The sequence below is a fragment of the Argiope bruennichi genome, chromosome 8 (genome assembly GCF_947563725.1).
Source record: "Argiope bruennichi chromosome 8, qqArgBrue1.1, whole genome shotgun sequence".
Lineage (NCBI taxonomy): Eukaryota > Metazoa > Arthropoda > Arachnida > Araneae > Araneidae > Argiope > Argiope bruennichi.
Genome location: NC_079158.1, coordinates 43,727,754 through 43,740,751, shown reverse-complemented (window position 1 = coordinate 43,740,751; position 12,998 = coordinate 43,727,754). Strand labels below are relative to the sequence as shown.

General features: G+C 30.3%; 1 protein-coding gene across 1 annotated transcript in view; it reads left to right on the top strand.

Annotated features, from left to right (window-relative positions):
- LOC129981317 (maltase A2-like) overlaps positions 1-12,998 on the top strand; it is a 127,276-nt gene that overhangs the window by 17,466 nt on the left and 96,812 nt on the right. The window contains exon 2 of the mRNA XM_056092106.1: positions 5,127-6,222. Coding sequence (XP_055948081.1) covers positions 5,176-6,222 — 1,047 coding nt within the window. The 5' untranslated portion in view covers positions 5,127-5,175. The remainder of the gene's footprint in view (positions 1-5,126; positions 6,223-12,998) is intronic.

The window sequence follows — 12,998 nt, the reverse complement described above, 5'->3', positions numbered from 1 at the left end:
ACTCTTATCATGCCCTTGAAATAAAATATCTTACACAATTAGAATTAATCACATTAAAATTTAGTAGAATAACTCCCGACATTAAGACTTTTAGCTTCCAGGTCTGTAGGAGCTTGCTGAAATTAACATTTATCCTTAGCTTGAAGCGAAATATTTAACAAGACGTATTAAAGAGTGATCAAATTAGACTTTTCACTTACATGGCTATATCTCTCCGCTCTTAAAATTATCACAGCACGTCTCAAGCAGAAGTTGATATTTAAGTCATAAAATCTTCACATCTGCTTCTTGAAAGATAATGAAATTATAATGAGACGGAACACAGTTGGGTGTTATCCCGAATTTTGTAACATTTTGGGCCCTTTTGATTAAATATGTATGACCCTTCTAAACGGGAAGTAATATCTCTTTTGAATGAAATGTTGCTCATATATAAAGCGTTAATTGTTTAACAGTGCACTGTAACAATATTACATTTTATGGCATAATGGGGCTAAACTTTCTCTGTATATAAAATTTAAAATAATAATAATAAAATTTAAAATTTAAAATAATAATTTTAAATAATAAATCTCTTTATATGCCTGTAATATACAATTCCACAATTCTTGACAAATTCGAACAAATTTTGATACATAAATTCCTTAAAACTTGAAAGAACTTACTGTGCTATTAAAAAGTTACTACCATCATCTAAAGAGAATGCAATTAATTTTGAAGGGGATATATTGGAATCCACTAATTTTCTGAATAATTCATTATATAAATTATTTTACATCATCTTAAAAGTAAAAAAAAAAAAAAAAAAAAAAAAAAAAGCTTTTTAGCGAATTTTAAAGAATAACTTTTTAGCTTTATTAATGCCATTTTTAAATGGCTATTTATCTAATTTAAATAATTTTTAATGAATTTAAACACATTTCATAACAATGTCTCTTTTTCATTGGATTTTTAAGCAGCCTATTTTTTTGTTTAATTACTTTTATCACTTACGCGCTTTTATCAATGTCAAAATTAAATTGTATTTTTTTAGATAATTTTATGATGTAAGAACATGATGTTGTTTTGGCTTGAGGTTTTTGAATCGATTTGAAGGCAACAAATTGCTGAAGCCTCAAAATGCGTAAGCAACAAACCATTTTTTAAAATTTTATTTTGGAGTCGGCCTTCACAGTATAGCTTTTGAAATATTTATCGTCTGCTAATGCAGTTTTATTTTGGAGTCGGCTTTCACGATATAGTTTTTCCATTATCTATCGTCTGTTAATGTAGTCTTATTTTGGAGTCGGCTTTCACTATAAAACTTTTAAATTATCTATCGTTTACTGTTGTAGTATTTCCCTTGGAAATCACAGTGTTATTGCCTAACTATCACAGCGTTTTTTTTAAAAAATAAACCAAACAAGTTAAAACATTATTTGTTTAATCAATAAAGATTGTTGGTTCAGGGATAATTTCAACTAATTAAAACAAGATGGTTTTTTCTTTTCTTTTGATGAGCAGTTTATTCAGTTGAGTTTGAATTGAATATGTTACTTAGTAGTTTCTGATAGTGTTTTAAAAGACTTTTCTTTTAAAGTTTTGTAATTTTTTTTAATATATGGCCTGATGCTGTTTCATATTTTAGTAATTTTGAAATTTAAATTCAGCCAATTCGTATAAGTCTTTTTTTACGATTCTTGGTTTCAGTTTACTGAATGGAATTCAATTAAAAAATTTAAAAAATAAAATATTTTCAAAATAAATGTTTATTTATATGAACATTTTCAACTTTTATTTTTGCATCTTACTCTGTGAAAATTATTTACTTGTAGTTTAACAAAATTTTGCACTTTCTGGTAAATATTTAATTTGGCCGGAGTTTAGTTATATTAACGTCCCGTTGTAAAGCAACACTAGGGCTATTTTGGAACGGACCTCGTAATTTTGAGTCGCGGTCAGATGACGAGGACGACACCTGAGCTGGCACCCCCTCTTCACACCACACCACACCACACCAGCTGGTGGACGTTCGATCCTGATGGATTTAACTTGCAACAGACACCCTTACACGACGGTTCCTCGGTGGAATCGGGTCTCGAACTTGAAACCTCGAGTCTGATTTTTTTCACGATGAGAGTATTTTCTCTATACTTCGTTATTCGTGAAGGTAAAAACATGTTTTTGCATCTAATTGGTAAAGATAATTTTTCATTACTGTAATAAATTTTATCCTTGTATCATTTGAAGAATCTCCACATTTCAGATTTCCTTGAATTTGGAGATCACTTTTTAGATAGTAGGATTTAAATATTCAATCGATTTTTTTTTCTGTTATCGAAAACAAAGTAATGAATATTCTGATTTTTTTTCCATATCGTTTGTCAACGGCGGAAATATATTATTACTTTCTTACTTTATTTTACCAAATTATCTTTCGAATCTGCTAACAAGACCGTATGCAATATTAAGTAATATAGCTTATATACTGAAAAATTGTAATGGTTGTTCTAAAATCAAAGACTATATTAAAATAAGGAAAATAAAAATTAAATTTTTAAAAAATGTAAATTTCCAGATTTGTAAACCAGTTCTAAGAGATTCTGGTACATCGATATTTTTCTACAAGGAATTTGCTCTCCTTATACACGAAGCACATTAAGATCACAATCTAGTTCTGCTAAAGTTAAAACTGAATTATGAAATTCCTTCAGAATAAGAAATTACGTTTTCAACAATCTCATGAAACACGAAATTACTTTTCCAACAAGATTAGATCTACCTGAAAAGTTTGACTTGAATCAAATTGAAGAATGTTACCATCCTTTCACTCCTAGAATATCAGTAGCATACATTTAATGCTGCTCAATAATGCCTAACTTGGGACTTTACAGCCTTTTTGAATAATTTACAATCCCAAGATACTTTATTTCTCTTATCATCATTTAGCTCAAATTAATTCAGAGAATTTAGACAGGAATGCTGAATTTGGAATTCACTGTGTTCTACAGCACAATTAAGTCAAATTTCCGGCATATTATAATTATCTCTGGGTTCTATAATTATATTGCAAATTCTGAAAATATGTCAGAACTTTGAATCTCGTAAAAGCTAGAATTAGTCCATTCTGGTGTGAGTGAATATCATTAAAAATCTTGCACAGCAAAGTTTTGAATCGAAAATTCGTTTAATTAGTTTCCAATGGAAGTCCCAATAGGTAATTAGTGAAATTACATTGTGACTGATATTAAAATTCTCTACTCTTTTAAGAAATATGTAGAATATTGGTTAGAAATTAAATATTGTTTCTTTACTTTTTAAGCAATGTACATTATATTATCAAAAATATCAAGGTGCTTCCATCATTTCTTTTTATTTCTTCAAATTAATTGAATAAACTGCTTTTGAACGTTCATTATGTAAGCCATATCACTGACTCTCTGACCCTCTCGAAGGCACGCGGATAAAGAAAACTGAATGACCGGACCACCGCAACAGCAACATTGGCAGGAACTGTGGTTGGGTCCTAAGGGGCATCACCGGCCACGGTATAACCCTTCCCGAAGGAAGTACGTCCCGTCATCGATGGGAGGAGCCAGTTCCCCCACCTTTTTGTGTACCTCCAAAGTGACGAGTTCCAACCACCATACCTAAAGCCTCTTCCCCTCTTTTCGAGCCCCTCCCCGGGGGGGGGTTACATTGATTATGTAAAAACACTTTTCAGTTTGGTGGTCTGAATATTTAGGAGTTCGATCGGAAGTTCATCGAGATAAAATAGAATTGCGTTCAGCGGATTCCAAAAAAACTAATACTGATTTGGAACACTCAGCAAAGGTTTTGTTTGCTGCTTGAATCGTTTTTTTCCCCCAAAAATCTGTACATATGTTCGAAAAGTTATAAATGTTTTATTAAAAAACTTCTTCAGGTTTACTATCCCATATATGACGTATCCAAAAAAAAATTAATGTAATTGTCGTGGCTGGTTCGTGAGTGCTTTCAATAAATAGGCAAATAGAAAACTTAACAAATTTATTGTAGATTCGTTCGAGTTACTCTGCTCAGTAACTCCTTCTCCTCCAAGAGCAAACACTCGAATGACATCACTCTTTTAATTACACTCGCGCTAGTTGCCTAGCGCCATCTATGAACGTTTATTTTCTAACGCTTCAAAATCCAATCACTACAGTAATCGTCAAAAAAATTCGAATGAGATATTTTGAACGAATTTCCATATTTCAAAAAAAAAAGTATTTGGCACTTTGTCTGGTACTTAGATCTGAATAAAACTAGAAAAATGAAATTTAGCACTCAGATTTAGTAATTAAATTGTAAACACCTATCAAATTTGAATTGAAATCTACCTAGGAATTGACTGTCTGTCTTTCTGAACATTCTCTTGCAAGTAAATGCCATAAATCAAAATTGTAAAGATTCAAATAAATGAAATTTTTTATGTGATCTTATGACTACAATTGTATTCTGGGTAAAGTGTTAATTTTGATGGGTCTGCAAAAGGAAGCGTCCAAAATACATACTGAATTTTCTGGTATTTGTTTGAATAGAATGGTTAAAATAGCATTACATATCTGCGGTTTACGACAATGAATATTTTTTTTCTTATCGTAATTTAGGAACTAGATAAATAAGGCAATTTATTTAATAATTCTTGTTGAATATCGTAAAAATTAAGAAAGATAGAGTGAATAGATAGAGTAGTTAGGCGAATTTCACTTACTCTCCAAGAGAAGCTAAATATTGAGGGGTTTTCCTTAAATTGATATTTTTAAATCTTAGAACTTCTTCAATGATGAAAATTTTATCTTGAAATTTTCTAAAAATTTCATTAAGGCAAGGCATCTAAATTATTGAAGCTTATAAATTTTATTAATGAAACTGTTTATCTACTTATACTACAAAAGAAATAAATAAATAAAACTATAATCGTAAAGAATTTTTGTGTGTATTGTATTTATAGTGCCGATTGGCTCAGAGATTACATTCGTAAAAAAACTTATAATAAATGTATTTTAATCTGTCTCTTCATTCGGCTTATATTTGCTTGAATATAAACTTGAGACTGCTTTAGCCTCTATTGTATATCCTTAATATTAGTACAAATATTAAGTTTTTTTCCTTTCCTTTTATAGGTTTAAAAGTGACTTCATACCTTTTTTTCCAAACATTGACTCATTCACCATGACAGCTTTAAATAATATAGTCCACGATGCATCTTATCATAAGATAAAACCAGAAGTTCTTATAGAACTTCCAGATCCCAAACCTATTAGTGACAATTGCACTATCATTATGAATGGCCATCACAACTATGGAATGTCTGAAGAAAAGGAATCTTGTGTCCGAGAAGAAATTGAGGAAGAGGTACAACCTTTTTTAAATCATTGTTCACCGAATCACAAATTGCATTCCATGAAGAACTCGAATTCTGCCGCTTCGTCCAACTCTTTCCCGCTGAAGGAATCTTTTGCTGCATCAAGTGCTGAAGAAGACAGCGATGCTGGAGTCGAACCCGAAAGCTCAACCCACCTGTTGCAGGACCAGGAGCAGATGGACCAAAGCCCAAAGTGTCTTAGGAATAAAGCCAAATTGCCAACTTTCAAATCCTCACCAAGTAAGAAACAAGCATCACATGATCCTCATTCTCACATACAGCATCGTCCTCTTGGCATCTCACAAGATACTACACCAGACCATTACTTTCACATCAAGAGATACTGGCCGCCTAGTACCCTGGGATGTATGCTTTTAAGTGTCTCATTCTTCATTCTTATTGTAACCGGCCTTGTTGTTGGCTTTTATTTCTTATTTTCTAACAACTGCGATACCAGAAAGCAGTGGTGGCAAAGTGCAGTCATATATGAGATTTTTCCAGCTTCTTTCCAAGACACAGATGGCGATGGGTTTGGCGACATGAAAGGTCTGATTGAACGCCTGGACTACATCCAGAATTTAAGTGTGGACATTGTGAGATTGAATTCCATTTTCAGTGCTTTAGATTATCCGCTGGAATATGAACATGTCATTGACTTTGCCAACATAGACCCGCATTTGGGTAGAATTGAGGATTTTCAGGAGATGGTGCAAGAGCTTCATGAACGTGGCATGCATGTCATCTTAGACATGAATCCTACAGTTACCAGTGATCAGCATACATGGGCAGCTCATTGGCTTTTGCATATACCAGGGCCATTTCAACACTTCTACATAAATGTAACAGAAGAAGAGGTAAGAAATTTAATCCTCTTAATTAGAATTATGAGTAAATTAATTTATTTTTCATGTAATATGATATTTGACAAGTTATTTGTATTTATTTTTCAAGAAATTAAGAAAGAAAATTTAGTAATTCTGGTATGCAGATTTCATCAAAATAGTTATTTTAGATACTATGGCAGTAGATGTCTTTCCCTTTAAATATAGAAGTGCTTTTTGATTGCGGAATTGGTCACAGCGACTTCCGACTTGAAAAGGATGGGGACTTTTTCTGCTTCTTCATGAGAAGCTCCACCCTCAGTGTGAAATCTGAAGAACACAACACGATTTCTAAAAAATAAAGTTTGACAAGATCTACTCTACTTTTGTGAAATTATATTATCTCTAAGTTACATGTAATAAACATATGAATTTAGAATTATTAAGAAATTATATATCAAATATCCTTCATTTTCCACTTGAAAACTTGCATCAATTTAAGTACTTACATTGATTTTTGAAATTACACTTTTTAAGTTTTAATAACTGCATCTATAAAATTCCAAGTTTTCTTAACACTGTTAAGATATCTTGTTATAACTGTCTTCCAATATTTAAATAACTGCATATTCAGAAATTCACATTACGGTTTATTGTAGTTTGAAATATTAACCCTTTGCATTCGGATAGTGCCTCTTACCCACGATTAAAAGCGGTGCCTCATTTTGACGTTTTATTATTTTTTTTTATTTTGATTGTTAAAAACGCCTACATAATTGTAAAAAGAGATAGATTAATTTTTTCAGGAAAATTCAACTTAAAACAATTATATATATTTATTTTTCGGAACAATAAACAAGCCCTTTTATTAGGTGAATAATTATACATTGAATTACTTATCCCAGTGCAAAGGGTTAAATATAAATACTTTTCACTGAATTTTTATTCGAAATCCATATTTAAAATTAATTTGAATTTTAAACAAATCTTACAATTAGAGTTTTAATGAATTATATTTGCAAGAAATACATGTTTATGTAAACATCAATATATAAATATAATTTAACTAGACAAAATCAATCAAAATTTTAATAATTAAATTTTGATATTAGGAAATATAAGTAAATTTATAAAAATTAAATAAATTTCACTGCATTAATATTCTTACGTATAATGATTAGACTTAAGAATGTTCCTGATCAATTATATATTCAATGAAATTGATGAAGTGAAACAGCAAATTTAAATTTGCTAAACATCTACCAAAGAAATGGAGCGAGCTAATTAAGTTAACATCTAAGAAATGAGCCTCTATCTATCTGTCTATAAAGATGATTTTTTTTATGTTCGTTTATAAAAATCTATTGTTTTATTTTTTATTTTTATTTATTTTTTATTTTGATGAATTTGCTTATACGCACTACAAGATAAATGGAAGATCACTGCTGAATTCTTTAAAGTCCGAAAGATGATTATAAATTAATTGCAAATTAGGCAAATGTTTTGTCTTTCTCCAATTATAATTTCCAAAAATATCATCTAAAAACAATTTTTTTCCGTAACTTAAAACTCAAAACATTTATTATTATTTTAATGATACCAGTTTCATTTATGTATCCTTATTTTCTTTAATTTCGAAAATTAAAATTAAATTTTCTAAATTTGATTTGATACGCATTCTATAAAAATGTTTTTATTGTTATGATGCAATTTAAGCAAATTTAATGACTCAATTAAATTATTCAATTCGCATGCTTTTATAAATATTAAAAATTAAGATAAGAAATTCCTCTATTTTTTGGCATTAAGGCCTAATCTATATTTTTAATTTAGCTTTTATTTTGAAATAAATGCATTTATTTTTAATTTGCAAATGCAGTAATTTGTAATATTCTGATTCCATTAAGCAAATACCTAACTTCAATCTTAGCGAATAACAAGATGACATTTTCAGTAAATACATTCCATAAAAGCATCCGGGGAAGCCAGTATTCTAAGTAAATAAGTTCATCACTGAAAAAAAGCTTTTGATGGGTGAAAATTAATAAAAATTGTCATTCTCCCACTTTCATTTGATGAATACTAAACTACTCCGAAACATCCTGTCTTTGTTAATAAAAGTTGACTTTTCATAACGAAATTATTAAGCGAATTCCGAATTATTAAGTAGAAATGCCATAACTACGACTGATAAAGAATTTCTAATTATTCCATGATAAATATGGCCAGAAATTCAATCTCTGGCATAAATCCTATTTAATGAAATTCTCTGACTACATCATCACGGAGAATATTTCCCACCTGTTCGACAGCTTGCGTTATTGGAATTTGTAATAGTGTTCCGCCTTCGTTTATCGAATTCCATTCGCGTTTCCCATACAACCTAAGCCTAACAACAAATGTTAATTTTGCTCTTCTTTTATTTTTCATCTGTTAAGTTTGACACGCGACCATTTCTTTTGCGAAATAGGAATTCGATATTATAATTTTTCATACATGATGTTCTGAGTTAAAGTGTGAAAATTAATCTTTAGAGGTAGTTGATATACTCTCTGCCACCTAAAAGTCGTTCGTGCACTGAAGCCACCAAAACCTTTTTCTATATTTCATTCGTATTCTCATGATGGTTGTTTTGAAAATTTGTTGATTCTAGTAATGAAGTAGAATTACCAATATATAATGATATATTCTAGTGATGTGACAACTGGTTCAGTTAGAAATTTATAGCCCCAGTGAAATATCCGAAAATAAGAATATTTAAAATCTATTAATCCAATTAATATAATACCTCTATATAAACTAAATACGACTATAAAGATTTAATAAAATTTGCCATATTTGTAATGGTTATTTTAACTTACTTATTTTTAAGAAATTACAAGAGAGCACTGTGTCTTTTCTAGAACTAAAAATCATAATAATAAAACTATTGAAATAATTATAGTAAAAATATTAAATTTTGCCATTTCATAGTCTATTCTTAAAATGCTTTTATCGTTTAATAGATAGCAGAACTGGTCCATAAACATAAGTAATGGTACAGAAAATGGAGTTTCAATATTATATCGCAGAAAAGGAAGACTGTTGTGTTTTATTCTTTCATGAAACCTAATAGGCTAAATTTTTCTTGCAACGAATTCAGATATTATGTTTTTGCAAACTTCTATATTTCAAGGCCGTAAAAGATCTCCTTATTCGGTTTTTGTAATCCATCTTCCTTGACAAAAATTTCTTGATAATAGATTGAAAGACAGGAATTTCTCAATGGCTTCCACACTCCCCTATGGATTTCTCTTTTTGGAGTCGCATCGTGAATAAATTCTTTGTCTCACAGTTTTTGGATACGGAGACATTGAAATGTAAGACGTTAGTGTTCCTTAACAAATGTTGAACAAAACGCCATAGAGTCAGAATAACGCTACGATATTCTAAGAGTTGCAAATAATTTGGTGGTGTAATGGTACGATGTCAGTTACGAGACTGAAAAGCCTTAAGTTCGAAACCTGATTCCACAAACGTTCCATCGTATGTGCAGGCATGGTGAGTTTATCTAACATCTTGGGTCAAATATCCTCCTGTTCTTGCGGTATAGTTGTGTTTCAAAAGTGATGCTAGCGCAAGGTTGTGATTTTTATTAATCACGGTTCAAAGTTACGAGGTTGCTTGCTAAAAAGCTCCCATATTGTTTTAAAACAGGATTTTAATATAACTTAATTATGTAACTCTTGGCGTTCCAAAGAGGAAACACAAATTATTTAATATTATTTAATTATTATTAATAACTCCTGTCTAAATATAACAGTTTTTTATCATTAAATATTTTGTACTCACCCTGTATTTGAGAATATTTAGAAAAGAAGAGACCAATTTATTTTCTTAATAGTCTGAAGAGTTCTACAAAGTAGTGAATAGTTTTTATAACGGAAAATTTGCATAAGTTTGTCGACTGAGAGACTACATTTGAAATATAAAATGAACGTTGTCAATATTTCTATATAAGTCTTCTACTATGAGCAATTAAACTTTTGTAGAAATTTAACAATATGCTATTTCTTTTGGAAATTTTGTTTAAATTTTACAATATGCTATTTCTTTTGGAAATGTGTTTATATTTTACAATATGCTATTTCTTTTTGAAATTTTATTGAAATGTTACAATATGCTATTTCTTTTGGAAAAAAAAACAAATAAAATCCTATGCAATATAGGCATTTAGGTTAGATTTAGTGCTATGATGTATTTCAGGTAAAATAGTTTAGAAATGAGCTAACGACTAAAAATTAATTACGTTGCTACCAGTGCAAGTACCGCAAGCAGCTGTAGAATGAATCACAAAAGTTCTTGCGTTGCAGGTGTAATGCGGAGATGTTTGAAAGCGAAGTATATATGTTTAAATTCTCATACTATAACGTAATAAGTTTAAAAATTTAAGAATAATTGAAAATTACAAAAGAGACGACGGATATATGTTTAAGTTGTAAATATTTTTGAAGAATCGTCACAATTAATCATAACATTGTAGCGGATTGTGATTAGCGAGGATAGAACCTGAGACCTTGTGGTTCGCAACCCAGTAACATGACCATGATACAAAAGCAATTGCTCGGGTAGTGTAGCTGTTAACTGGCTTATAATCTTTCATCACAGCATCAATAAGTAAACAGAGATAAAAAAAATGGCTTTGGTTCGAAAAATATTTGTTATGTCAAATATGATGAGAAAAATCTAATTATTCTTTGCATGTGAAAGGTATCATTAAGAAATCAGATCGAGACGCTTGTAGTTGATTTTAAAAACATTTAGAAGATTTGATAGTAACCAAAAATACGATGGAATTATGATAGCCTCATAATTATGTGTAAAACTGTCATCACAAGAAATCATAATATCATGATGGAAATCATTTCAAGCATGGCTTTGTGCTCAAAATGATTTTTATGTCAAGTATAATTGAAAAAAAATCTAATTTTTATTTAAAAAGAAGTTGTGAATACATCCCTAACAAGTTTCTATGCTCTGAGATGATATTTTTCTATTAGATTTGATTTAAGTTATTATTTTCTTAGAATGCATGATATATTCGAGTAATATAAATCAAAATACATACATAATATAAAACAAATACTCTGTGCCTGTTTTGTTTTAAGTTTTATACATGTAGTTTGACTTTTTTTTTTATTCTCTTGATATTTTAAAAAAGTAATTTTCTGAATGGTATTTTCAGTTATGCTGCTTGTTTTAAATTCAGAGCAAAATAATGACATTTATCAATCTGCTGTAACTTAATCTTTATTACAGAAACGAAAAATCATAAAAATTTAATGTAATATGCCTATATTTCTTGCACAATTGAAGCATATCTCCTCTAGATATCGTTAATTCAAAAAACGATCTTCGAAAAAAAATCATATTTCCGTACTTAATGATGTTTCTAAAGTATGATGACAGGTAAAATATGGCTCATTTTAGTTTTACTGCATTTTTTTCTTTGGTAAACAGAAACCTCTTTATCATAAATATGATTAATGGATTTCTGCGCTTAATTTTATTAACTAGGGGTTATCTCTTCCTAGTTCAAGAAATTATTGTGAGAAAGTTGCCTTGCTGTAATCTGAAGAAAATAGAAAAGATGCATTTTCTCTCAGGGGTTTTAAAATGACGTAATAAATATGTATGGAAAGTATTATCTTTATAATAAAAGAGATGTTAGAATTTAAGTGACAAAGTACTTAGAATTTAAAAAAGTATTTGCATTCTTCATTAAGTCGCTTGTCTATCATATTTCCACATATTTATCATATTTCGAGCACATGGTCGCGTATAATGTCTTAAATGTTCCAGTTTATAACCTCCATCTAGTTGAATTTAAAGTCCTAAATTTTTTAATGCTACTTCATTATGATTTTAGGTTTAGTTAAGTTAATATAATCCCGTTTTAAAGCAGCACTAGGACTATTTTGGGACCGACCTCTTAATTTTGAACCCCGGTCAGATGACAAAGATGACACCTTGGCTGGCACTACCCTCCCCACACCACACCACACCAGCAGGAGAGGTTTGGCCCGGACGGATTTAACGAGCACCAGACTGGCTTGCACAACGGTTCTTCGGCAGAATCAGGTCACGAACCCGAAACCCTCCGGTTCTGAAGCCGAGACGTTACTACCAGGCCCTATAAATATGAGTCTAGGAAAATTGCAATTAAATTCATTACAGAGTAATGAACTCCCATGTACAAAAGATCGAATTAATGACAACACAAGTTACATATATTTTTAAACTGGCCTTGCTTACAAAGGATATAGAATATATTAGAAATTAAAAAATCTATTAACAAAAATAAAAAAAAAATTAGATATTCGAACATTTTTTGAGTATAAATAAATCATAAAAGATGAAGAATACTTTGCGAGATCGATTACAATGACGCGTCAAAGAATCTTCTCTCACCAGATGGCACCACTAGTAAATGGAAGATAATTCGCCATTTAATTAAGAAGGTTTTCCTAAGTATAGCAATGGCGTTGTATAGAGATATCTTTACTCAAATGGTGAAACGCACTGGAAGGGCTGAACAATGGGCGGTGATAATAGTCAGAACTCCACCCTCAGTTTCCGCCTATTCTGTCGCGATGGTCCTTTAATCTATAAAATCGCTAAGGATATGTAATTCATAAAATAGTCAAATTATGTGAAAAAGGATGTACATACATGTAGTATTGTGAAATAATTGATTCGTTGTTGCAAAAGAATGTAAATTTTATTTTTGCTCAAAACTCTGAAGTTGAAAAAAAAATACCAGAGATAGT